We start from the raw sequence: 26,916 nt of genomic DNA, 5'->3' as shown, positions 1-26,916 counted from the left end.
GGAGACCTGCTGCTGCTGGGCGGAGCTATAGGTGTGTTAGAATCATGGCAGCAAACCAGCAAAACTAGAGGTGTGCCGATCAATCGGCCACCGATCATAATTGGCCGATTTCCGTGAAAAAGTGTATGATCGCCAATCATGGACCTTACCAAGCTCCGCCCAGAAACGCCCCCTAAAATCCCATGTGGCTGCATGGCTCACAAACAAAGCCTCACAGAGCTTAGTTTCTATGTGTAAACATGGCGTCTTTCATTTCGACTGACTCTCTGCAGAGTATTTCTGAGTCGATTAGTGTAGCATTTCTGCCAGATTTTCAAAAAATATCAGCCACGACAATGGACAGGGGAACCAACAAGTTCATGTCATCTTTTTTGGACGACATCAAGGTGTTTGAGAACCCCTCAGCATACATATAGTTGTGGACAAGATCACTGATGCCTATTGTTCTTGCAAGGCTGGGTAAGTCGGGCATTCATGGTTTTGAGGGTTATTTTTGGAATCAGTGATTTCTGTTGTTGGCAAACAACAACAGAACAGGATGAGTGTGCCTAGGCCCAGGCACGTGCAGAGGAGGGAGCTGGGGGCGCTTGAGCACCTGCCCTTTTTGCTCCTTGCCCCAAAGTGCCCTTTTGGTCAATTTTTTTTTCTTTTTTTTTTTTTTTTTTTTTTGGTATCATTTCCTAAGCCCTCTTCTGACACATAAAAACATGTACTAAAATTATTTGCTTTTTTATTTCTTTTTTGTACAACATAATAAGCCCCCCGGTCACCTTGTTACCTTTGACCTTTTGCCCGTGACCCAGTTGCCCCTCGTGCAGTGAGATAAGGCGGCTAACTGGAGCTGAACGTAGCGAACGTTCAGATTACAGATCAGATTTTGGTGAATTAAAACGTTTTGGTGAATAAAGTGGAGCAGACCTGCTGCTTGTCAGATGATGGAAAACGTTGAAGTCTCGTTTCTGCTTCAGCGGTTTAAGCAGAGAGGTAATGAGATACAACAGACACTGACAGGCCTCTGTCTGCCTTTCTCTGAAGAACTACTGAGGGGAGGAGACAGCCAGGTGAGGAGAAACTGTTCTTATCTATCATTCAGGATTTTTATCATACAGACATTAGGCTGCTGTTGTTGTGCTACTAGCTAGCTGCTAGCTAACGACTTTGCTAGCAAAGCTAGATAAATAAAAAGCTTCTTCCCTGTGTACGAGGCACATTGCCCGTCCAAAACCGATCATCTCCATAATGGATATATGTCTGATCTTCTAATTTCCTTTGCTGCATAAAGTACATGGCATTTATTCTGGCGTTAGGTAAATGTACCTTGAAGGAGAATAGCACTTAAATAAAAGTCCAACAAGGATTTTCATTTAGAATTAAAAATAACTCGCCCTGAATTACCATGATAGATATAATGTATGTAATAAAAGTCATTAATGAAGGGAAAAACTCAACTCAGACTTTAAGTTTAGGTTCTGGTTCGCAGAGTATCAAGTTAAATTTTTCCCCCAATTATTCAATGAAAAAAAAAAAAAAACTAACCTCAGTTAAGTAAAATAAAATTGTAATCAAAACTTTTGGAATTGCAATGATTTCTTTTTTTTTTTTAAATTGTTTAAAATACTTTTTTTAATTAAATAACTCATTTTTACCAAACAAACATTTATTTGCACACATCATAAATCTTTTCTTGTGATTTTAGGCCCCGCCCACGACATCATGTGAGAATCACAAAAACTTAGAATAGCAAGAAAAGATTGACATGTGCAAATAAGTTTGTTTTGCAAAAAAGAAAGTTAACTTCATGAGTCAAAAATGTATGATTTAAATTTAAAAAAAATTTTTTTAAACAAACCTCGGTAGGTTTTTCTCATGGTGACATGCATTCACAATTCAGTTTTTGCTTTTGTGTTTTTTTGTTTTTTTTCTGCAGTTCCACGTTAAAGTTTGATGCAGCTCTGCTTTCCTGAATGGACCATCTTCATCTCCACTGCAGCAAACAGGCAGCTCTGTTTTATAGATTACAGTCACTAAAAGGTTGCATTGGGCCTTGTTTATATCTTTAATAGTGTAATTCTGTAAAGACTAAATATATCTGGTGGTCCAGCTCTGATTTACATATCTTGCTAAATTGCTGGTTTGATTATTGCAAAACTTTCCTATAAGAAAATAGACCTGCAGAAAGAAATTACTAATAAAATATCTTACATATACATAGTGGTATGCTCTACATAGAGATTTTCCTTAGCTTTGATTGTATATCTCACAAATTTGTAATTTATCATTGTTTATTAAACTCTGTAAGCTGAGAGGCTTTAATATTCTGACCTAGAAGGCGGTTAGATGGGCCCTTTTTTGTTGTTGAGCACCTGGCCCTTTAGTGGCCTCTGCACGGCCCTGCCTAGGCCTGATACTCGGTACTCGGTGCTAGCGTGGCTAACACGATTACAATTTAGTAAAAAGCCTTTTCAGGTAAAATGAAATCTTTAATGTATGTCAGATACGGTACACGTTGCATATTGATCTGTTCAGCTAAGGTAAGACTGTGTAACAGACAGGCTTCAAGGTGTAGAAGTTGTATCGGTACTGCCATTATGCTGTACTTAGCTAAAAGGTTTTCATAATGGATGTGTTAATGATTGACTTTCTTTTTTTCATTCATTAAACACACAGAAAGCAAAGTAATAATACTTACACCAGCACACACTCCTTTGTTCTTATTGATCCTACGACGGTTGAGCTGCAAATGCGGTCGTGCACAAGCTTTGATCCAAGCTAGGCTTTCCGTTTCAGATTTTGGAAATCTGTGAATTTTATTTCCACAAATACGATCAGGATACCCGACATCGCCTGAACAGATTCCCCACTGACAGAGGAGAACCGTTCTTTTTCGAGTCCTGACGCAAAAACTTTCTGCCGGTCTGCTAGTCCACAATGTACATTAGCATTAGCATGTGTTTACTACTGTAGCTTGTGTTTGTGAGACGGTCACCACGTGGTAGCTGCGCTGTGACGTGAAATGGGCATTAGCCAATGAAACGCGGCCCCTGTGGTAAGGTCCACGGTCTCTTGTTGCCGATCACACAAACCGATCACCTGCATCTCATTTCCGACCCTGCCTGTGCAGCTGGTCTCCTCTTTCCTTCACTCTACCCAAACGCGGAGCTACAAATCCACGGTAAAGCCAGCCAGCTCTGACTCCAGCCGGCCCAGCACACAATATACAAGTGCGCGGTCGCTCAAGATTTGAGTAGCTCAAACATGGACCGGATGTGCGCTTTTATTGTGAAAGCAGCACGTAAATGGGTGTACCATAATGTCTTGAGCTACCGCGCACTTGTATATTGTGTGCTGGGCCGGCTGGCTTTACCGCGGTGCGGTACGGAACTATAACGCACTGAGTCAATGGGGAAGTTTGCGTGTTGCGGCGGAAAATTGAAGCAGGTCAAAATGCATCAACACAACGAAGCTAATACGACATAAAAACAGTGCCATACTTGACGGAGATTGGCTACATCGAGGCTCACTGCAGTAAAAAAGACATACGGAGGATCAGATAGCAGGTAAAGCAGCGCACAGCCACAAACACTCACCCGGATTAGCATGACGGTCAGAAAGCTAAACGAATAACCCGCAAAATTATTTAAGTCTTCGAGCTGCGATGTAAGACGCTGGTTCTGCTCTCCTGTTGAACCGCTGCTACGCTACAGGTAGTAATATTTGACAGACGGAGCTTCGCTTCTGCTCCACCTGGTAGTGACTCTCACACCGAACCTGCTTAAAGCTGCAGCATCTAACTTAAAAAAAAATACATTTTAGATTCGTATTAAAACTTTCACTGTCCTAACATGACACAGATAATCTCTGAAAAAATAATCGATCTCCTCCCTGTTCTGCATAATTACTCCGCTCAGTCAGAAACAGCCACTCAGAGCTAGCAGTAATCAGCTAGCCGCCATGCTAACAGGAAGTTTTCATTCAGTAACTCTGGATTGTTTATTGTAATGGATCCTGTATTTGCCTTTGAATGTTTTATACTTTAATTTTTTTGGCAATAGTGAAATAATGAAATAATTATGACTTCAACCAAACCACAAATTAACTTTTATTAATATTTACTGAATATTCTTATTACCTAAAGAATCTGATTTAAATATTTTATTACAACAAGAGGTATGAGGAAATGTATAATGAGTCAAGATTAAATTTGTCATTTCTGGTTTGGCCCTCCAACATATTTCAGATTTTTTTTTATGCAGCCGCCTGAAGAAATTAATTGCCCATCTCTGTACTAGAGGTTTCTTTCATTTAAAAAAAAAATTAACATACACAGGTACCGGTACTATTTGCCTTCTAAACATCAGGAACTGGCAAAGGAAGTTCAGCGCAATGCGCACCTGATGCAATTGACTGTGACCATTTATTACATGTTAATCTAGGAGAGGTGATTGCTACAAAGTCACTATCAGAAACAGAGTATTTAAACCCCTTGGACCTTTTAACTTTTTTGTTTCATGACCCCAAGCTTAAATGTATGTTATGGACAATTTATTTAAAAGTAAACACAAAGGAATTTTAATTGTAAAGTTAAAGAAATGTATTGTATATTTTTACAATTTATCAATAAAACTGAAAGGTTCTCCATTTGTCTACTGTGCACTTGGGTCAGCAAGCTGTCAAATTCTTTTGGTGTTAATGTTTTACCTTATGGCTTTAACATCAATGCAGATCTAGAGACTAAAACATTTGCCCATTTTAGAACAGTGTTAAAGCTGTTCTAAAACTGTAGTGTTGAATATTAACTAAATATTTGTGCAAATGTTTACATTTTTAGTCTCTTTAATGCACTGTTTCATACTTTATTAATAAATTCAAACTATGAACCCCATTTTTATCTTTTTTAACTTAATCAAAGATCAGTAAACAGACAATATGCACACATATGAACAATTCTTGGTGTGTATTTAAACAAAATCAAAAGTCTAAACACTGAATCAGTGGAGTTAATCTTTGTAGAAAAATATCCATTTTCATTTGGCATTGTGGATTTTATCTTAAGTTGATATTGTCCTTTAAACCAAATAATTTCAAGTTCTTACCATAACCTTCTTTATGGGGACCAGGAAGAAGGTGGTACGCAACCATATTTGGAAAAGTGTGTGAATTACAATGAGGTGCAGTACCAATCTGAAACCTTATGGGGGCAGTATCGGATCACACACACTAACACAAAAGTGACGGAAAAATCTGTTATGGGCAGTTGCTGAAACTTCACCAGTTCCTTTAAAATGGCTTATACAGTCATTTAAACCAGTGTTTCCCAACCCTGGTCCTCAAGGCACACTGACCTGCATGTTTTAGATGTTCTACATGATTTCAATTGATGGCTGATTAATAGGGTTTTGCTGAATTGCAATCATCTGAATGGCGTGTGTTGAAACAGGGGAACATCTAAAACATGCAGGTCAGTGTGCCTTGAGGACCAGGGTTGGGAAACACTGATTTAAACCCATCTTCCTTATGGGGACCAGGATTTAGGTCCCCATGATGGAGGAGGTCCCCATGACATGACTGTGTAAACAGATTGAAGTCCCTATGATGTAATACAAACAAAAACACACACACACCCCTACTCACACCTACACACACACACACACACACACACACACACTGGAGCTGCAGGATGGTTTTGTCCTGCTGAAGTTGAGCTCAGCTGCTGCTGCTGCAACGACCTGCTGGATTATTAAACTAATTGATCTGATTTGATTGGTTTGGATGTGAGTAAGAGGAGGAAGAGGAAAATTTCATTACTCAGATCAGGCTGGTTTGGTTTGAGTTAAGATGAAGATGGTCTGACCACCCAGATGGAGACTTGCTGGTAGAAACTCTTCACATCCAGTTTATAGTCTCTTTTAGAAAGTTTAGAATTGTTTCAATCTGGTTTTTACCTGCTTTGATCTGGTTTTTGTTTGTTTAATCTGGTTTTGTTGGTTTTTGTCTGTTTTCCTGTCTCTGGGTGGAGAGTGCAGCTTGTCTCTCGTTCGGTTTGTTCTTCTCTCCAGATTTGGACCTCTGAGCGTCTCCTCGTTGCTCTGCTACTCTTCAGTTCTTATGACGTTGGTTCTGTAACTAACAGATAATCTCTGAGGGAAACTCTTCAGCTGACCCGACTGCAGCATCGTGCGTGTTGCTACACATGCTGCATGCTTATCAGGATGTTTCAGTCAGACGCAGCAGAATGAGGAAATGTTTGTTGGTTTGGGCCGGACTCTGGGTCCGATGCGACCAGCACCCGGTTCTGACCCGCAGTGTTTTCTTTCAATGGTTCCACCTAAGCGATTCTGGTCCAAAGCTTGCTTCGTCCCTCTGACTTAATACATGGAAAGTTCCTGAATTATGAATATGATTAATCTGCCCCATGATGTCGACCCGGCCTGTGATCTGACCTCCGGTCCCGTCGGCACGGATTGAAGAGCAGCGGGGAAAAACAGGACCCGACACAAACACAAACATGAACATTATTCAAAAAGAAAATAACAGTTAAGGGGTTTACTGCAAAATATTTAATTATATCAGTGTCAACAGATGCTAACCTTGAATCAGACTGAAAAGACCAGACCAGTATTATCTTCATGCTAACCACAGCAACAGAAGTGTCATACAAACCCAGTAAAGTTCATACCTGATTAAAACAGCTGCAGCTGAACAAAGCAATATGGAAGCTAATGCTAATGAAACAGAGGCTGTAGCTAAGTGGCCATCTGGCAAACTTTATCATCAAGACAACCCAAAACTTCCCTCATTTTCTATGGCAGGGTGAATTTCTGAATAACCCAGATAATTCCAGCGATGCCGATTGGCCAAATGTTTGTTATTGTTTCCCTAGCAACCAGACATGGTTGGCTTCCCTTCTGCATCACAATCTAACAGGAAATTCATAGTTAATGAGAATCAGTTGGAAATTTGTAAATTTTTTCCATGTAAAATATTAATTTTCTGTTTAGAAACAGAAACAAAGAGAAAGAGGCGATGAGGGGAGGACAAATGGAGCAGATGACCTTTACTTTCACTTCCATTCTTCTCTGAATGGATGAAAATAAAACACAACCTTCCCTCTCTTCTTTCAGATACATTTATGTTTGCAGATCCAAACTTTATGAGCTAATCTCTGTTATGGGATGTTATTTCTGACTGGAGCTGTGGATGGAATCAAGTTTAGTTTTTCCCTGACCTCTGACCCCTTCCTGTCCACAGTAACCTGCTGTCCAACCCGTACCTGTGTGACTGCCACCTGGCCTGGCTGGGCCAGTGGCTGAAGAAGACCCGGGTGGTGAGCGGGAACCCGCGCTGCCAGAGGCCCGGCTTCCTGAAGGAGATCCCCATCCAGGACGTAGCCACACCCGACTTCACCTGCGACGGTCAGACACCAGGCATGCTAATGCTAAAGCTGCTAATGTTAATGTTGCTAATTATGAGAATGATGTTAATACGAATGATGTTAATTGTGCAAATGCTATTGATGCTAATGATGTTAATGATGCTAATGCCAATGATGCTAATGCTAATGATGCTGCTACCCTGAAACGCTTCAGGGAGGAAACCTGAACTTTTCTCATTAAATGGTATGAAGGTCAAACATGAAGTGAAAATTTAAAGTTTCCAAGAATCTCCAGAGACAAAAAACTTTTAAGAGCCGAAAATCTGATCCAACCAAACATCCATCCGTCCCCGTCTCTGCTCGTCAGCTTTTGTTGTTTGATGAATTTCAAATCAGAAATACTTTATTGGCCTCAAAGGGAAATTAAATGTTGTAAATGATTTTTCTTCAGCGTTCTTGTAGAAGGTGAAACTTTTCTAACTTCCTGTTTCCGTTTCCAGAAAATGGTTTTGGAGATTTTTTGGGTCGGTTCCTGTAGAAACCAGAGCTTTTCTCAGAACTTTTCATAAATCCGTCCCACCTTGAGCCCTTAAATCAGCCCAGCCTAATGTCCAACCTTAAATCCATTGAATCCCTCTAAAATAAAACGTATTGCCATGAAGGAGGAGCGCGGTAAATCCTTAATGCAAGGTGAAAATGAGGCGTTTTGTTTGACCTTTGTTTCATGGCTCAGGTCGTAGAAATCACAGATCTGGATCAGCAGCAACATGAAATCGATTGTTCTCTGGCTCCGAACCAACAGTCAGAGGTGTGAAGACAAACACACTGTCCACCACGGTGTGCTCCACACACGCGCGCGCGCGCCCCTGCACACACACCGGGTCTATTTTTAGCAAGCTGAAACGGCCGTTAAGGTGTCCAGATGCAGCCGGGGGAACGGTAAAGTTAATTAAATTTGTGAGAAGATATTTGGCGCACATTGAGATGTTAGTTCAATTAACGTAGCGTGAGTCAGCCGCAGGCGGCAGCTGCCCCGGTCTCCAGAGCGCCGCGCTGCAGATCAGACTCGCGTTCACAGACGGCGCCCTCGTCGGCCGGAAGCGCTCACTCCTCCCACATTTAGAGATCAGCTTGACTATAAAACCACGACGACGAAACGGCCGGAGGGAGCAGCGAACTCAGAACGACGACATGAGGAGCAGGGCTGAAACGATTAATCGTTTAGATTGATCATCAACTGATTTAGTAATCAATTAATTGTTAACGGGAATCCAAACGGATCAGAGCAGTAGAATCAAAACTGAACAAAATATATAAATATTAAAACAAAACATGACTTTATCTGTACAAGATGCATCCGAGTGACCAGACATCCACTGAAGGAATCCTGGTTTTAAATTTTAGGAAATCAAATTAAATCACTTCCTTTTAAAAAATGTTCATCCTATTAATCATCAGAATAATCAATTATTCAATTATTCTGATGAATAATCATTGATTATTCCGAATCATAATAATTGACAGAACAATGATTTATTCTGACGATTAATCAATTTATAGTCAGAATATCCCATTATCCTGACAAATAGTCGATTAGTCATCAGAATAATTGATAAAAAATATAGATTATTCTGATGTTTAATCAATAAATCAGCATAACTGATAGAATAGTATATTTTCTGATGAATAATCGATTAATCACCAGAATAATTGATAGGTTAATGGATTGGTGGAGGCTGCAGGCCTGTGAGGAGCGATGTTTGTCCTGAGTGTCTCATTCAGATAATGGAGTTTCAAACACAACATGGAGGCCGTCAGCTTTCCGTTTTTAGATTACGCATAAACTCCAGTTCCAGTCGTGTTGTGATTGGCCCGGCTTGCAGCTCTCATTATCCTTCATTATGGTTTTCACTGGGCTGTTTTACGTTCGGGACGGCGGTTGGGCGACTCGCGTTCTCCACCAGAGCCGTGCTGCCGACCGAACGCCAAGAGCAACAGCAGCTTTCGTCTCTGAGCCTTTTATCAGAGGCTGAGTGATGTGATTGCAATCAGCCTGTTTGTGTGAATGAGTATCATTACAACCACAACGTCTTAAAAAGCAAATGTGCCGAACGCGACAGACTTACCAGAGAATTGATCAAACTACAGCGGCTCCTTCTGTTTGTCTGGAGCAGCTGTGCTTCAGTTAGCTTCAGTTAGCTTCAGTTAGCTTCAGTTAGCTTCACAGATGCAGACATGAGTTACTACTTCAAATGTTAATTAGTGACATTAATTTATAACTTACATGAGTTATAGAACATTTAACCTTCATCTGCAGATGTACAGACAATAAAAGCACCTGGTCCTGATGCAGCAGGACACCGAGAGTTTTACACCCGTCACCAACACACACACACACACACACACACACGCACGTTTGTTTTGCTATCTTTGTGGGGACTTTCCATTGACTTCCATTCATTTCTACTAATTTCTACAGCCTAAACCTGACCTTTACCCTTTTCCTAACCCCACCCATCACATACCTAACCCTAACCCTAACCAACTAAAACTCAATTCATACCTTAGCCCTAACTCTGACCCCTGACCCAAAAACAGGGTTTCCCCTCGTGGGGACCAGGCTCCGGTCCCCACGAGGAGCGATTGGTCCCCACAACGTAGCATATGTCAGGAAAATCGTCCCCACAAGGTATTACAAACAAACGCACACACACACACAGACACACAAACCATCAGAAACTGAAAACCTGCTTTATGGACATGAAAACACCTGAAGCTTCACAGGATTTGCCCCATTTCTTCAGATTTAGACCCACAGTAAACACAGTGTATTTAAATAAGAGACAGAAGCTGCATTTCCATTATAAATGTATAATATAAATATAAATTTGTCAATATTCTCCTAATGTAACTGCAGTGTTTCCATTACAAAGAAACACAATTAAAATCACATGTGAATAAGTTTGTTCACATGAGTCATTAGAAAACGTGCAGCTCCATCATCTTCCAGCCACTTTTGGTTTATTTCGAGAAATAAACCAAAATACCTCATCCTTTTTATCAAAAAACAAAAAAAATTCAAAATTATTTTCATTAAGCAAATTTTTTTTCTTCAAGATGTCAAATTGTGAATCTATATGTGAAAATGCAGCTGTTTGTTTGGGAAGGGAGGTTCTGCTGTGTCGACCCGTTTTACTCTAACAGGACCAATCAGGCTCAGTTAAATAGGACCTCATCCAGCAGTGACACAAATATTTATATAGATCTATTTTTAAAGAGCTGCTGTGTTTTTCCTTTGATTTTAAGATTTGGATTAAAAAAAATTTCTTTTAAATTTAGTTTGGAAACATTAATTTATTTAAAATGTAAACTTTCCGTCAGAGGAACATCTAGTCACCACAGGTTGCAGTTTGTCCTGTAGCTGGCTGCAGATACGAGCCAGATAAATGCTGTTTCTTCATGATGTCATTAATAATTCCTCACTAATATAACATTTTTCCAGTTTCAGGTTTAGACTCGGAGCTGTGGACCGGTGGATCCTTTTTCCTCTCACCGGTCTCCTCTCTCTGTCCAGGTGCCGAGGAAAATGGCTGCCTTCCTGCGTCTGGTTGCCCTGACGTCTGCACATGCTCAGACGGAGTGGTGCGCTGCAGCAACCGCGGCCTGCACGCGCTGCCCAAGGGCATCCCCAAGGACACCACGGAGCTGTGAGTGGGCTGGAGCAGATGTGTTTTCAGTAAACCGGAGTCGGGTCTGGAAACCTGCAGCAGTAATCATGAGTTATTGCTCTGAGGCAGAACCAGAACCACGCAGCAGCAGAGAGCGGCTGTGAAATGGGCCGGGGCTGCTGGGTCAATAGCAGTGATTAGGTATTGATCAGCCTGGAGAAGACACTCCATCATTCTGTCCACATGACCTACTTCTGACCTGAGGAGGATCAGCATGATTCAGGAAACCATGTCTGATGGTTTCACCAAGAATAACTCGAGAAGAATAACATTTTATTTCTGATTGCTTGGTGACGTTTACATTTGGAAAACTATCAGAGGCTCGACTTTGAGACTCGAGTCGAGTCCAAAAAATGACTTCAGACTTGGTTATTTTTGGTTAACTATTAATGACAGCTATGGACTGTTATTTACCATTATAAACCGTTAAGTAATCAACCATTATGAATCGCTAAGTTATTAACTATTTACAGTTATTAACTGTCAAACGTTAAAAGTTACCAACCATTATGAACAGTTAATAACTGTTAATAACCGTCACAAACCGTTATTAACAGATATAAACCGTTATTAACGTTTATGGAGGTTCTGAAGCCAGCAGGTTGTGAAGTCGGTCCATGCAGAGCAGAAATGATCCCAGCTTGTTTCCTGTCAGGTACCTGGAGGGGAACCAGCTGTCGTCGGTTCCGAAGGAGCTGGCCGCCCTGAAGCAGCTCTCCCTGGTGTATGTAACGCCCTCCATCCCACCTCAGCATGCTGCTAGGCTCACTGGCCCCCCCTGCTGGCTGGTTCATGACTCTACTGTGTTTGTTGACAGGGATTTGAGCAACAACAGCATCAGCACAGTGGCTCCCTTCACCTTCAGCAACATGACCCAGCTGGCCACGCTGTAAGTTACCAGGCTACCTGTAGGATCAGGCTGAACTTAGACCAACACTGACTGGCCAGCCTGCTGAGAATTTCATTTTCTGGTGACATTTTTGATTTTTATGTCGTATTAAATAGAAACAACTTCCTGAACTTTGCTGGTGCTTTTTAAATCCAGGCCTAAACACATTCATATCTCTTGCCATTATAACCACATGAGATTATGAGATGATTATGAGATTTCAAGCAACAGACCAACATTAAACTTGGTTTTACAATTATTCATTTTCAGCCTCTTTTCTCTGATTCCCCTAAAGGAAATCCAGCCGGCCTTCAGATGTTCTTATTCCTGAGAAAATAGTCAGTTTTGTTTGTTTCCTTCAGCATCCTGAGCTACAACCAGATCCGCTGCATCCCGCTCCACGCCTTCGACGGACTGCGCTCGCTGCGCCTGCTGTGAGTCACAACTGGAGGGAATAGATCGTAATAGAACAGAAACAGCCTTCATTGTCCTGCAAAAGGGAAATTCAGGTTTAATAGCAGCTTCAGGTATAAAGGTTCACACAGTGTTAAAAATAGAAATAAATAATATTAACAATAATAGTAATAATTTAACATAAAACACTATAAGAGAAAAAACTGAGCAGTTTTTGTAAACATTTGAACTCAGGATCCAAATGACGTGCAGCTGATTTCCACCAGCATCATGTTAGGCAGAAACTCTCAGAAATACGTTTGTTTTCTGGGCTTCATTCCCAAAGCCAGGATGTTTGTTCATTTATAAATGTTTCAAACTGAAGATTTATTTAACAAACTAATTAGTTCACCAACTAAATATTTAGTTCACACTAAAGTTTTAGCTCTATGCTAAATGTTTAGCTCTGAGTTTGCTAAATAATAAGCTAGCTCTGAGCTGACTCCATTTGGAGCTGTGACATTTATAAATGTATCAGTATGTTAATCATGTGACATTTAAAACGAATGTCAGTTTTTTTCTCTTATGACAAACTAAATAACCCAAACATTTTTTTCTTTTAGTTTTATCCCATATTTAAAAAATCTCCAAAATGAGCATGTTTACTAAACATTGTAAAAGACAGATCATTTACAATACGTCATATCAGCGCAAAATAACAGCAGGAATGTTAATTTTGCAGCTTAGAGCGTCTCTGATGCTGGAGCAGGTGGAGGTCCGTCCGTCCCTCCTCCACCCGGGTCAGACGTGATGGATCGGCGCTCAGCCGCGCTCGCGCTCCGTCATCCATCCGGTTGTCCGCCCTCCATCTCAGAAACTCGCTGACCCCCCCACACCTCGGCTACAGACACAAACTGCTGCGCTTTCTCACACAACTTACCAAATTATTAGATTTTTATATTCCCCATTGACTTCATTTTTAAGTTAATTTAATCCAGTAATAAATATGCATGTATCTATAATTCGAGTTAAATCTGGATTTTATCACATTATCTCTGCATAAAAGCATTTTTGTGTTTGCATCATTTGTTCTGCAGCTGATGCTGAGTTTTTTACTTGGTGTCAGACTTTTACTAAGGAATTAAAATGTTGATAGCCAGAAACACTTATTAGCCACAGCTAACCAAAAAGTTAGATTTACTAGCCACTAATTTTCTAAACAAGAATCTTAGCTACGCTAGTGCTAAACCAGGGGTGGAGATTAGCTTTGGCCACTGGCCAAATGTGGGTTAAAGTTGCTTGTAAATTGGAGCAACACACGGCCAACTGTGGTGGGTTGACAGTTCGAACAGAAAAAAGAGCAAAAAGCTGCATTCAGTTTAGGGCTGTTGTAAACGAATATTTTAGTAATCGAGTAATCTATCGATTATTCTTACGATTAATCGAGTAATCGGATAAAAAAAATTATAAAATGAAATATTGGTAAATCTGGCATAATACCGGTGTTACTATCAGATATCAATATCAGTCCAATTTTCCATATTTGAGCATCCCTAACAGTTGCTTTTTTGTAGTTTAGAAAACTAACCTGTAACAATAATAGCTCACTTTCTAAGTTAACCAGAAGAAAAGTTATAGAAAAATCTGAAATTATATTGAATTTAATAACAAAGAGGCAGGCTCACAAATATGCTTATAAAAAATGTCTACAATCCAGCTTTTAGTTTATGTATTCATCTTCAGTGAGTTTAATAGATTAATTAAACTCACCTTGCCACCTAACCTGTCACGCTTTGGGTTTGAAAATACGGGAAATGCCGCCTGGAGTGGGAGGAGAGGGCGAATGAACGAACGTAAGATGGGGTGGAGGGGAGGAAATAGACCAGCGGACTGACGAACCGTTAGACCGGGGGACGAACACGGGGGAAGCAATACGGGATATTTACGACACCTTCACTGGTCACACTCAGAAACTCATCTACCAGCCATGTACGATGCGCTCCGCCACCCGTTTCTTCAGACCGGGATATGAAATGTATTGTGCGGTTCGTCGGTAAAGCTACATTTACACGGTAAGCATCAGCTACTCAGCCGCCCGCCCTGTTCAGGCTATCCGCTCACCTCAGCGCTCTTCCCGCCGTTCGCTTTCAACCAGCAGCCCCGGAGGAGAAATGCTGCCGTACTCCAGGCATTCCCCCAGTCATTTTAAGGATGCTTATTGGTTCCCCAAAAACGATAAAAAGTCGGGCATTATCATCAATCAATAAAATCTCCACGGGCCAATCTTGAAGATTGGACTTTATGCCGCTGAGACTTAGCTTTTGTCAACAACTCAGAGGCGGAAGTGAGAGCTCCGCGCAACGCAAATTAAGTCCCGGCCAGAACACGGTGCGCTAACTAATAAAACATAAATTAACGAAGCTTCGAGGCAGGTAAATTTTCCTCGAGGAATTTTAGTAATCGAGGTACTCGAATCATTCGAGGAATCGTTTCAGCCCTAATTCAGTTTGAACTTCTGTCCAGGGGAGGGCTGACGGTCTAAAGTACAGACTGATGCAGGGCTCCGCCCCCCGGAGGCGGCCATGTTTGTGGCTCCGCCCCCCGGAGGCGGCCATGTTTGTGGCTCCGCCCCCCGGAGGCGGCCATGTTTGTGGCTCCGCCCCCCGGAGGCGGCCATGTTTGTGGCTCCGCCCCTCGGAGGCGGCCATGTTTGTGGCTCCGCCCCCCGGAGGCGGCCATGTTTGTGGCTCCGCCCCCCGGAGGCGGCCATGTTTGTGGCCTTTCCTCCGCCTATCGACTGCATCTCACAAAGCATTTCAACGTGGAAAAGTTTACCCCACATTTTTTTATTCTTTCATGTTTCCTTCCTTTCATTTTAGTTGATGTTGCCGTGGGGACTCATCCCTCTCTGCCCCCGCATAGCAACTGGTTGCCAGGCAGTCATCACTTTCACTTCCTCATTACCCAGAACCCCCTGTGGGCGAGGCTAGTGCAGGGCTGTTAGACCTCTTTACACAAACACACAGCAACACTTAAAGACATTAGAAACACACAGGCTGACCTTCATGCGCGCACGCACACACACACACGCACACACACACACACACACACACACAGACAGAGCTCTGCTGGTGCTGGTTTGATGGCTGTCCCTGCGGTCTGATGGAACGTGAAGCAGTTTGCAGCAGGAAACACTCGGATGGACACAGAGACAATCTGCTGTCCTCACAGACAAAACTTTCATAAAGCACGCACACACACACACGCGCGTGTGAACACGCGCACACGTGAACACACACCCGAACACACACATGAATACACACACACATCCTCACTAATAAATCTCTGTTTGTAGAGATGCAGGTTTTAATTGGTGGCCATTTTCTCTTCTATCAAGATGGCCGTCTGCTGTTCAGTAACACAAAGGCATAAATTCTTCATAATATTTTATCATTATTTTGTGTCAACTGTATTAAATACCAATTTAACAGAAAATTGTTAAATTGTAACAATAATTAGAAAAACTTATTTTCTATAAGCTTATTATTAAACTTATAGAAAATAGAATAGGAAAATAATGAATGATTATTACCAGCAGGTCTGACTGATCATGTCTCCATTCCTGCCTCTTGTCTTCAGGACTCTCCATGGAAACGACCTTTCAACCATCCCTGAAGGCGCGTTCGGCCACCTCAGCTCCCTGTCCCACCTGTAGGTGTTGCTCTGACTCTGTGTGTGTGTGTGTGTGTGTGTGTGACCTGGTCCTGACGGTGTGTTTGCTGCGCAGGGCCCTCGGCGCCAACCCGCTGTATTGTAACTGCGACCTGCGCTGGCTGTCTCAGTGGGTCAAGGCCGGCTTCAAGGAACCTGGTAACCAATCAGCTGTCAGCACACTTGCAGCTGTGGTGCAGTGCCTGAAGCTGACCAGTTGTGGCGCTGTTGTTGCAGGCATTGCTCGCTGTGCCGGACCTGCAGACATGGCCGACAGGCTGCTGCTCACCACGCCGCTCAACAGGTTCCAGTGTAAAGGTGAGGTGTTAGCAAAAAATCGTAAAAATCTACGTAATTCCTCACCGTGTCGGATAAAAGCTTTCATGTCTGCAGTTCAAAAACAGGAAAGTGGAAGCAGACCAGTGGGAGAAAAACATTTCTGCATAAAACACGCTCATAAACTTCTGACCAATCGCAGAGCTTGTAGCTTAGCTCCGCCCATTAGCAGCATTCCCAAATTTCCCAATCTTTGTTTTCCAAACCTTGAATTCAGTAAAAACCAAAACGACTCCAAATGTTTTCCATCAACAAAGATGAGGCTGTTTTTGTTACTTTCTCTGTTTTGGTTCTTTCAGCTCATGCATACGTTCTAGTATCGTCTCCATGGTGACAGCAACTTCCTGTGTAGTGACAAAATGGAGGACAACTCCGACGGCGTATTAGGTCCATTATAGATTGAAAACAAGAAAAGGAGGAGTAAACTTCTGCCAAGGAAAGGCTGAAGTTTTGAGATTAATCTCAGAAATTGTCTAGAAAGAAACGGAAAATAAATTTTTTTCTAGAAAATTTCTGAGCTTTTTGCCAGAAATGTACTCGGTTAGCTCTTCGATCGATAAATATGACTGGACTGGAAAGTGCCTGTTAGCAGCTAGCTGGTTGGCTGAAATGCCTAGCCAGTTAGCCAACATAGCTAGATTTTAGCCACTAAAGCTAGACTGTTAGCCACCTATTAGCCGCTAGCTATAGCGGCAAACAGATGGCTTGCTGCCATAGCCAGTGTTGCGCTCCTGCAGAGTCCTGTCGACAGAATCAGACTGTTCTGATGGTTGATCAGCAGGAATCTCACTAAATTGTTTGTGTCGCTCTTATCTAATTTTATAATTTCTATAAACTGTGGCTGAAATGAAAGCGCAGACATCTGCTGATGTAAAATACGTATTTTTCTCTAGATAGAAAATGTACAACTTTATTCCAGATGTTTCCAGGATTAAAGATGTTGATGAGTTTAACTGAAGCGGGATACGTTCCTCTTCCCATTCGCTGAACAGATGGAGCGTTTTCCGGTTTCGTCCGGTTGCAGCTCTGACCCTCCTCTTCCTCTTCCCCTAACATCCAGGTCCTGTGGACATCAGCCTGATGTCGAAGTGCGCCCCCTGCCTGTCGGCTCCCTGCAGGAACAACGGCACCTGCGTCTCCGGCGCTGCAGGCTCCTATCACTGCGCCTGTCCTTTCGGGTTCAAGGTGAGAAACTGTTAGCCTGTTAGCTGACAGCTCTCGCTCTCTGTTGGGACAAAACGTTATGAAGTTCATGAACTCAGATTATTGAGGTTCCACTGACGGATTCTAATCAGTTTCAAGTTTTGGTCAAAACAAAATGCAAATTACTGACAGAAAACTATTTTTACATCAACAAGGATCCGATGATAGACTCCAGTAAAATATTTAGTCCATGACAGTCAAACATTCATAATCCAACATAATCTGCTAATTCTGGGTTTCCTTCACATGCGTCTGTTTCTCTCAAAGTTTTCATCCTAACTTCTGTTCACTCATGTTTCTTTGTAAGCTTTTTGCTCAAAAATGTTGGAATTTGAATTATTATTTCTGAATAATTTAAGATGTTTAATGACAGTTTCTTTAAGTTTCACTTGGTTGCTGATAATTTCCTGATGACTTCTGGTCAATTCTGGCGGTTTGATGTTTTTCAGAGCAGAATTATTATCCAAATACATTTTTGTTTAAAAAAACATACAGAATTTTTTACCGTTCCAACGGATCTGTGCAGCGTTGCAGTTTTATTCCTGTAACTTTCTACAGTTTCATGTTTAATGTAATGTTAGGTTTTACTAATATCTGTACTATAAAGTTTCCTAATTTAATTTGTGACAATGATGTCATTACAGGGACAACATGTAAAGTTTGAAACTCATTCATACCTTTCAGATTAAAAGCTTTAATCTCTTGTTATATTATTGAAGAATTAGGTTCAACCTTATCAATTGATCTAAATACAACACATCAACTGCAGTTGACCTTTCAAAATAAAGCTCACAGATCCTCTGCATAAAGGAGTCTCTGTCCTTTGCAGGGCAGATTCAAGCAAAAGACAAAGTGACTGTAGATCCATAAAGAATCATATTAACGGATTAATATGAACTTTCAGAATAAGAGTTAATCCAACATGGTTTAGAAAACAGTATTTTTCCTTTTTCTCTCAGAACTAAAACTGTAGTGAAAGTGGATGTTTGATTTTCAAAATAAATTGCACATTTTTTAAAATGTGCAGCTTCTGCTTCATGACGGCTCATGAATTTAACTGAACTCATGTTTTCCAGACTGAATGTTCAAATCCAAACTCTGCGCATGTTTTCTTTGATAGTCCAGAGAATATTTTCTTTATCTCTGTGATTTATGGCCTCGTTAATCTTTGTTATGAGTTTCATCGGCTGCCTGAGCTTCTGGACCAACTCCAAGCACTTTATCAGACCTGAAACCTTTATTAGCCTTTCTGGAAGACGTTACAGTCTGAACTCAGAACGTTGGAGTCACGTCCCTCTGGGACCAGCAGGGGGCGACAGCAGAGAGGAAAAACTGAATTAAAACAGGACGAAACCAGAACCAGAACCTGGACCAGAACCACAAAACAAAGATGTGATTAAAGATCATGTAGACGGAAAATATGGGATTCTGAATGAAGACGTGGAGGAAGCTGCTGCTAATGCCACTTCCTGTCTCTCTCCCCCCTGTCCCCCCGTTCTGCCCGTCCCCCCCTCACCTCCCCGTCCTTCCTGTCTCTCAGGGTCAGGACTGTGAGGTGCCAATCAACGCCTGCATCAGCTTCCCATGTCATAACGGAGGAACCTGCCACATCCCACCTGGACGGGACGACCAGTTCAGGTACGGCTCAGAGTCGACCAATCAGAGGTTCTGATCCGTTTCCCTTTGGGATCAATAAACAATAAAATATTTTTTGAATTTTATTTTGAATAGATAATCCATCTGATAAAATATTCACTGAACTCTGATCCAGAACCACACAGCATTCTGGGAGATGTAGGCAGAGGAAAGGCCTCTCAATGTGAGCTAAGCTAACTGGTAGCATCGACTCTCTCACTCATTCTTTGGTTGCTTAGCAACAGCCTGCATAGTAACTGCATTACTGAGTTGTTCCTCAGTAACGACCGAAAAATAAAAAACAACGATGTGGAGAGAAAAATGAAGATAAACCAGGAGCGGTAACGCCACCAGGTGGCAGCATTCGGTGTTGCATGACAAAATATTATCAATAATTATTGATATCGATTGATATGAAACGCTAATATCATCAGTAATACAGCTGTATCGTCCAGCCCTGGTAGAAATAAAAGCTTGTGTGTGTGTGTGCGTGTGTGTGTGTGTGTGTGTGTGTGTGTGCGTGTGTGTGTGTAGCTGTGTGTGTTCGCCAGGCTTCGAGGGTCCGCGCTGCGAGATAAATCCTGACGATTGCGATGACAACGACTGTGAGAACAACTCCACCTGTGTCGATGGCGTCAACAACTACACCTGTCTGTGTCCACCCAACTACAGCGGTACACACACACACACACACACACACACACACACATTTAGCAGGTCTGGGGTCAGAGGTCCGGTTTCTGTCCATCATCAGAATCTCAATTTGCTCAAATCCAGGAAATTGGAAAAAAGTCAAAGTTCCTGAACTATTCCTGAAAGTTTTTTCCTCAGGTCCAACTTCCTGTCTGCTGACCTTTGACCCTTTGGAAATGTTGTTATCCCAGCGGCTGAAAGTGGAGGTGGTCATGCCTGCTCTGCCTCTGTCTGTGAGCCCTCTGACCTTTGACCCCTGAGTCTCTGCCCCCAGGTGACCTGTGTGACGAGGTGGTGGACCCGTGTCTCGCCGGCTTCGACCCGTGTCAGCACGACTCCAAGTGCGTCCAAGTCGGCCGCGGCTACAGGTGAGTCCGGCTCCACGAGTGGTCAAAGGTCACCAAGGTCATGTCCTGGAGGAAGAGGCTGGAGCAATGAGGTCACTTCCTGTTTTATTTCCCTCAGAACAAAACTGGGCAGGTCAGAAGTTTACATACAGGCTAAAATAATAAATGAGCTGAAAACACGAATTACACAAACAAACAAAACAAACGGCCTGTATTTTGGATTCTTCTCCACTGAGGTTCTAGTCCCGTACAGTTTGGTTGTCGACTCCCCCTGGTGGCCTGGAGGACTCCAGTTTGGTGGCGTCAGCCGTGATTTATGCTGTTTTTACCATTTTTACCATTTTTCCTTTTGCATCCATTTTTCTGCATCGTTTTCCTGTTGCATCAGTCAGAAAATCCACAGTAAAGAGAAACTTCTCCTCAGACACCGTCTTTTCTTGTCCACCGATGCTGGCTGTTGATTGACCTTTGACCTTCTGGTGTGTAACCAGGTGCGAGTGTCCGCCGGGCTTCGTGGGCCAGCGCTGCGAGCTGGACTACAACGACTGTCTGGAGAACAAATGCCAGCATGGAGCCGAGTGCGTGGACGCCGTCAACGGATACACCTGCGTCTGCAAGGAGGGCTTCAGGTGAGTGTGTGTGTGTGTGTGTGTGTGTGTGTGTGTGTGTGTGTGTGTGTGTGTGTGTGTGTGTGTGTGTGTGTGTGTGTGGTTAATTACAGCTGGTGAGAGTGAAACTAATTCATCAGCGACAGGCGAAAAGAGAAGCTGAGAAATGGAACATTTTGTGGATCAAATTAAAAGTTTTATTTGATTTTAAAGTATTTATACTGGATTTCTGCTTCCGTTATGCCTGAATAGACGCTTTCAGGCCCAGATGACTCTTAATTTGCCTGCTGTAAGAATATAAATCCACCTATTTATCCAGAAAACACTATTATACTGACTTCCTCACAAAAGACTACAAGAAGAGAACCGAAGGTGGGGAAAGGCGAAGATGACGCTAGACGCTGCCTGAAGACTCGGACATTTGCATTGAGAGATTTCAGAGCTGCAGATCCGAAACCAGCAGCACCACCGAGGTCCATGATGGTTCGCTTTGTGGATTTCAACGTTAAACAGATGGTGCTACAGTGGGAGGTGGAGTTTCCACCGAGGTGCAGAGAAAACGAAAACAAGGGCATGAAGTGATTAAAAAGCTAAAGGAGCATCAAGGCACAATCGCCATGTTCTATCAGTGCTACCCTGAAATCCGTCCTGCCTGGTGCTTCCTTCTGCTTGGATGGACATTTTTCTGAAGAAATATTTTACTACCAAACTGCAGAGTTTGGTAGTAAAGTGAAATCTAACATTTGATTAAAAGTCTAAATTTTATTTAGAGTTAAAACCAGATATTTAAAGATAATAAACAGACACATTTTCTCTCTTTCTGAAGTTAAATTTTTTGTTGTTGTTGGTTTCGGTCAGTTAAAATGAACCAATGTTAGAAAACTTGGCAGGAACATTTTTTTAAACTTTGTAGAACCATTATTAGGACAATACTGCCAAACATTAAATAATGAAAAAATGACAATGAAGTCATACAAGAATGAAATTAAAATAAATGGAATAAAGTTACAATATTATGACCTTGTTTTTTTAGTGGCTGTAAAAAACTCCTTTGTATGTAAAAGACGTTATAAGACTTATATGATTTTGTGTTTTTGTTAACTTGTCGTTGCTGTTAAAAGACCATCACAGATTAGTAACAGTGATAAATTATATAAAATGGTGAATTAAAACTGTTTTTCATTTCATTTGTTTTTATCTCCAAAGTTTGAAAACTTATTTAAAACCTTTTGAAATTTATCTGCTTTATTGATAAATTCCATGGAGTTTCATTCAGATTTGAAGCCTTTTATTCTGAAACGTCCGACCTCACTTCCTGCTCCCCCTCCCCAGTGGGCTGTTCTGTGAGAACCCTCCACCAATGATCTTGCTGCAGACCAGCCCCTGCGACCAATCAGAGTGCCAGAACGGCGCCCAGTGCCTGGTGGTTGCCGGGGAACCCATCTGCCGCTGCATACCTGGTTACTATGGCAACAAGTGCGACAAAATCTCCACCGTCCACTTCCTGGGTCGAGACGGGTTCGTGGAGCTGCACGGCACCAAGCTGCGACCGACGGCGCATATTTCACTGCAGGTGGGGCTGACCTTTGACCTTCGTCTTGAGCAGAATGGGTTTCCAATGGGTTGGCTTGAGACGAGCCCACAGCATGATGCTGCCGCCGCCCGGCTGGACCGTGTGTTTATTTGAAGTGAAGTTATGACTGTTTTCTCAGTTTATCGATTAATCGATCGTATTGATCAGCAGCATCCTCTCCTCCAGGTGGCCACTGATAAGGACAACGGCGTCCTGCTGTATAAGGACGACCTCGACCCGCTGGCGCTGGAGCTGTACCAGGGACACATCCGCCTCATTTATGACATCACCAACTACCCGCCCACCACCGTCTACAGGTGAGCTCACCTGGCCGACCGTCTACCTGAGCGCCAGCTCTTCTAAACCACTTATTGCTGTAAATGTGCCTCTGGATGAACTCATAAAACTTTAACGTGACAAAAAGCAGCAGAATCAGAAACTGATTTCAGTGTTCTGGTTCTGTTTCCCCGTTCGGTTTTTGTGTCTTCATGGGAAACATTTTGCTGAAATATGAAACGATCTGCTGCTGTGTAACTCAGACACTCACCAGAACCAGAACCAGAACCGTTTCCTCTCTAACCATGAGCTCAGAAGATTCTTCTGAAATCCTGAAACATGGATGAAACTCCCTTCAGATGAAACCCTGAAATATTAAACCATAAACTGACTGGATGTTTGCTGCAGATACCACAGAAGAAGAAACGGCTTCAGTCCCCAGATGAGTTAAGGATTTATTTCTGCCTTAAATGTTTGACTTGGTTGAGTTGAAGCGATAAGACGCGATGCAGCAGATGAAGATTCAGATCATCGACTGAGGAGGAAAAAACAAGAGGGAGAGAGAGAGAGGGAGAGGGAGGGAGGGAGAGAGAGAGAGGGAGGGAGGGAGAGAGAGGGAGAGAGAGAGAGAGAGAGGGAGGGAGAGAGAGAGAGGGAGGGAGGGAGGGAGAGAGGGAGAGAGAGGGAGGGAGAGAGAGAGAGGGAGGGAGGGAGAGAGAGAGAGAGAGAGAGAGGGAGGGAGAGGGAGAGAGAGGGAGGGAGGGAGAGAGAGGGAGAGAGAGAGAGAGGGAGGGAGGGAGGGAGGGAGAGAGAGGGAGGGAGAGAGCGAGAGGGAGAGAGAGAGAGAGAGAGAGAGAGAGAGAGAGAGGGAGGGAGAGGGAGAGAGAGAGAGGGAGGGAGAGAGAGAGAGGGAGGGAGAGGGAGAGAGAGGGAGGGAGGGAGAGAGAGAGAGAGAGAGAGAGAGGGAGGCAGTCCGAGTCCGCCCAGCGTCTGGAATTGAAACAGGATATTTGCAGGTTGTTTCAGGCTATGGGACTCTATTATGGACATGATTCTGATTAAAACCATCTGACATTTTTGGACATTTATTTTTAATGCTGACATAAACTGAGTGATTTAAATCTAACCTTATATAGTTTTTGAGGGATTTTTGGTTACTGATCTATTTATCAGAATAACTATTATTATTTCTTATATATATTTTTCTAATAAATCATTGTTGCTAAAATTCAACAAATTTCATATTAAGTGGTTGGATATTTATTTACTTATTAAACTAATTGGTGTTACATATTTTACCTGATTCCTGAGACACAGACTGCTTTAAATCAAGCTGAATTTTACAGACGTGTGTGTGTGTGTGTGTGTGTGTGCGCGCGCGTGCGTTTGTTTGTAATACCTTGTGGGGACGATTTTCCTGACATATACTACGTTGTGGGGACCAATCGCTCCTCGTGGGGACCGGAGCCTGGTCCCCACGAGGGGAAACCCTGTTTTTGGGTCAGGGGTCAGAGTTAGGGCTAAGGTATGAATTGAGTTTTGGTTAGGGTTAGGAAAAGGGTAAAGGTCAGGTTTAGGCTGTAGAAATGAATGGAAGTCAATGGAAAGTCCCCACAAAGATAGCAAAACAAACATGTGTGTGTATGCGTGTGTGCGCATGTGTGTGTGTGTGTGTGTGTGTGTGTCTGTGTGCGCATTAATGGGCTGCCCTTTACTAAATGTCACACTAATCTCCCATCAGGTCACAGAGAGAACAGCTACTGTTGTTCATCAGCAAACAATGGAGGGAAGAGCTGATGATGATGATGATGATGGAGGGATGAAGGGGAGGGATAGAGCTGCACATAATTGCATATAGGAGAAAATCTTCCTCGTGCAGATGGAAGAACTAATTTTAGAAGAGAAAATCTGTTGGCCACTGAAAAATTCAAAATGGCCGCCATGGTCATCAACAAAAATGTATTTTTGCAATACATTTGCCAATATTTATCCAAGATAAATACTTCTGATGTCAAATCGTACATGATTGAAACCATAGAAAACATATTTACTGATAATGTTTTTGATTTTTCAAAATGGCCGCTATGGTTGTCATGGAAAAAAATTTCTTCCAAAATATCTATTTGGATGAATGTTTTTATATAGCTGTAGAAATCACATATATATATAATCAAACATATTTACTTGATCTTGTGTTTCCTTTTTATGGTTGGCCTTTTTCAAAATGGCTACCATGATTGTATTGAAGAAAATGTTTTTTCTAAAATCAGCCGTAGTTATTGCCAGTGGTTAGGTTCATTAAGCAAGACTCTTAGCTATGCTAACGCTAAACTGCAAAACATATTTTAAAAAGTACCAGAATACTAAACCGCTAAACACAAAAAAGCAGAAGCTAATAACTAACACTAAACTGTTTAGCATGCTAAGAAGTTAGCAGAAACGAACGCTAAACTGCTAGACAAATAAAAAGATGAGTAGAAGCTAACGCTAATGTCTCTCTTTTCCTTTTGGGCCCAACAGTAAAATCCTGTTTCTGATTCTGCTGCATTTTGTCACGTTAAAGTTTTATGAACTTGACGAGACACAAAGTTCATCCAAGTCATGAAGGTGGGAAACAATTCATGGCAATAACTGGTTAAAAGGCTCAAAAATGGCTGCCATCTTGATATTAAAGTAGTTAAGGGGAAACATAAAAATCATGCGACCTGAGAGGTTAGCATGCTAATGTTCATGTTTGTATCTACACACAACGTTGCTGCAGAATCAGCAGAAAGTATTCACACCCAGAACCAGCCGGGCACAAGGTGAAGTGGGAGGAAAGCAGCGTTAGCGGAGAGCCAGCTGTTCTCAGGTCCAGATGCTCTGCAGGGTTCCTGCTGCAGGGATCAAACACACCACCCCCTGGTGGACGGGTGGTGTCACAGCAGCAGACTGGAAAATGTTCCTGGAGGATCTGCTGCTGCAGGCATGAAGAGAAGAACTTTGACTAGGACAGTGTGAGTCCGCCTCAAAGGAGGACTGTCCATTATGTAGTGACATGGTTGCTATTGGAAACCATGAGCATGTCTGCTGCTCTCAGCCAGAAACTTCACATTTACACCATCATTAAGAACGTAATCACCCCGTTCACATCCGCAGCCGGTTCATCACATCCTGTTTTATAAACACATGGAAACATGTGAACTCAACGGTGAAAACCAAATGATTCACATGTTTCCACGTCTTAAAATGTGACACATGTTTCAGCGTGGAGTCTGTCAGCGACGGACTCTTCCACACCGTAGAGCTGCTGATCCAGAACCGCTCACTCAGCCTGGTGGTGGACAACGGCGCTCCCAAGAGTCTGGGCAAGCTGGGCCGCCAGCCCTCCGTCGACCACAACACCCAGCTCTACATTGGTGGTACACACACACACACACACACACACACACACACACACACACACACACACACACACACAGCTGCATTTGTTCAGGTTGCAGTTCTCACTGCTCTCCAGCGGGGGGTGTCAGTGTGGAGGAAAATAATCGATTAATGTTAAGTGGAATATTCAGATTCCGAAGGTTGATTGGCCGAGGAATAATTAAACATAAACTGTGCAAAATAAATATTTTACATTTAAGATGAAAACCCGTCTGTAGATCTGTTTGACCCAGAATTTCTGAAAAGGTGTTGGAAACGAAAAATAGATCAATAAAAATCATGCAAACTTTATTCTCAAAATTTGACTTTAAAAATTAAAACTTTTTTTATCACAATTTTTACTTTTTTCATTATTTGGACTTTTTAATCTTAAATTCTTTATTTTTTGCATTCTTTGCCTCCTTGCTGTTTGTCTAATAATAGTTTAAACTAGCGGTTCTCAACGTGGGCGGTACCGCCCCCATGGGGGGCGTTCAGAGGACAGCAGGGGGCGCTGGCGGACATTTTTACAAATGGGGGGCGCTGGGATTCCTCTGGGGGGCGTTTGGTCGAAGGTAAACTTTACACCTTATATGCACAACAATACCAGATTAGACTTTGAGCAACTTGGTAAAACTGTATCGATGGCAGCTCTCCTTCTATTCAGTGTTTGTAGCTTGTAGCTCCTCTCCTGCTACTAGTAGCTTCACCGCATCAGTTCAGCGTTAAACTGGCTGATGACGTTGCTGT

General features: G+C 42.4%; 1 protein-coding gene across 1 annotated transcript in view; it reads left to right on the top strand.

Annotated features, from left to right (window-relative positions):
* The window catches only part of slit3 (slit homolog 3 (Drosophila)), a 234,923-nt gene that overhangs the window by 202,934 nt on the left and 5,073 nt on the right, over positions 1 to 26,916 (top strand). The window contains exons 19-34 of the mRNA XM_015005503.2: positions 7,249 to 7,412; positions 10,947 to 11,079; positions 11,756 to 11,824; positions 11,918 to 11,989; positions 12,352 to 12,423; positions 16,022 to 16,093; positions 16,170 to 16,252; positions 16,331 to 16,411; positions 17,490 to 17,614; positions 19,173 to 19,270; positions 19,802 to 19,941; positions 20,235 to 20,328; positions 20,799 to 20,936; positions 22,248 to 22,488; positions 22,675 to 22,805; positions 26,011 to 26,165. Coding sequence (XP_014860989.1) covers positions 7,249 to 7,412; positions 10,947 to 11,079; positions 11,756 to 11,824; positions 11,918 to 11,989; positions 12,352 to 12,423; positions 16,022 to 16,093; positions 16,170 to 16,252; positions 16,331 to 16,411; positions 17,490 to 17,614; positions 19,173 to 19,270; positions 19,802 to 19,941; positions 20,235 to 20,328; positions 20,799 to 20,936; positions 22,248 to 22,488; positions 22,675 to 22,805; positions 26,011 to 26,165 — 1,868 coding nt within the window. The remainder of the gene's footprint in view (positions 1 to 7,248; positions 7,413 to 10,946; positions 11,080 to 11,755; positions 11,825 to 11,917; positions 11,990 to 12,351; positions 12,424 to 16,021; positions 16,094 to 16,169; positions 16,253 to 16,330; positions 16,412 to 17,489; positions 17,615 to 19,172; positions 19,271 to 19,801; positions 19,942 to 20,234; positions 20,329 to 20,798; positions 20,937 to 22,247; positions 22,489 to 22,674; positions 22,806 to 26,010; positions 26,166 to 26,916) is intronic.

The sequence above is a fragment of the Poecilia mexicana genome, unplaced genomic scaffold, assembly GCF_051168715.1.
Source record: "Poecilia mexicana isolate PSO_F unplaced genomic scaffold, ASM5116871v1 scaffold_10, whole genome shotgun sequence".
In the NCBI taxonomy this organism is placed as follows: Eukaryota; Metazoa; Chordata; class Actinopteri; order Cyprinodontiformes; family Poeciliidae; genus Poecilia; species Poecilia mexicana.
Note: the sequence above shows the minus strand (reverse complement) of the source record. Positions and strands in the feature narration are given on the sequence as shown.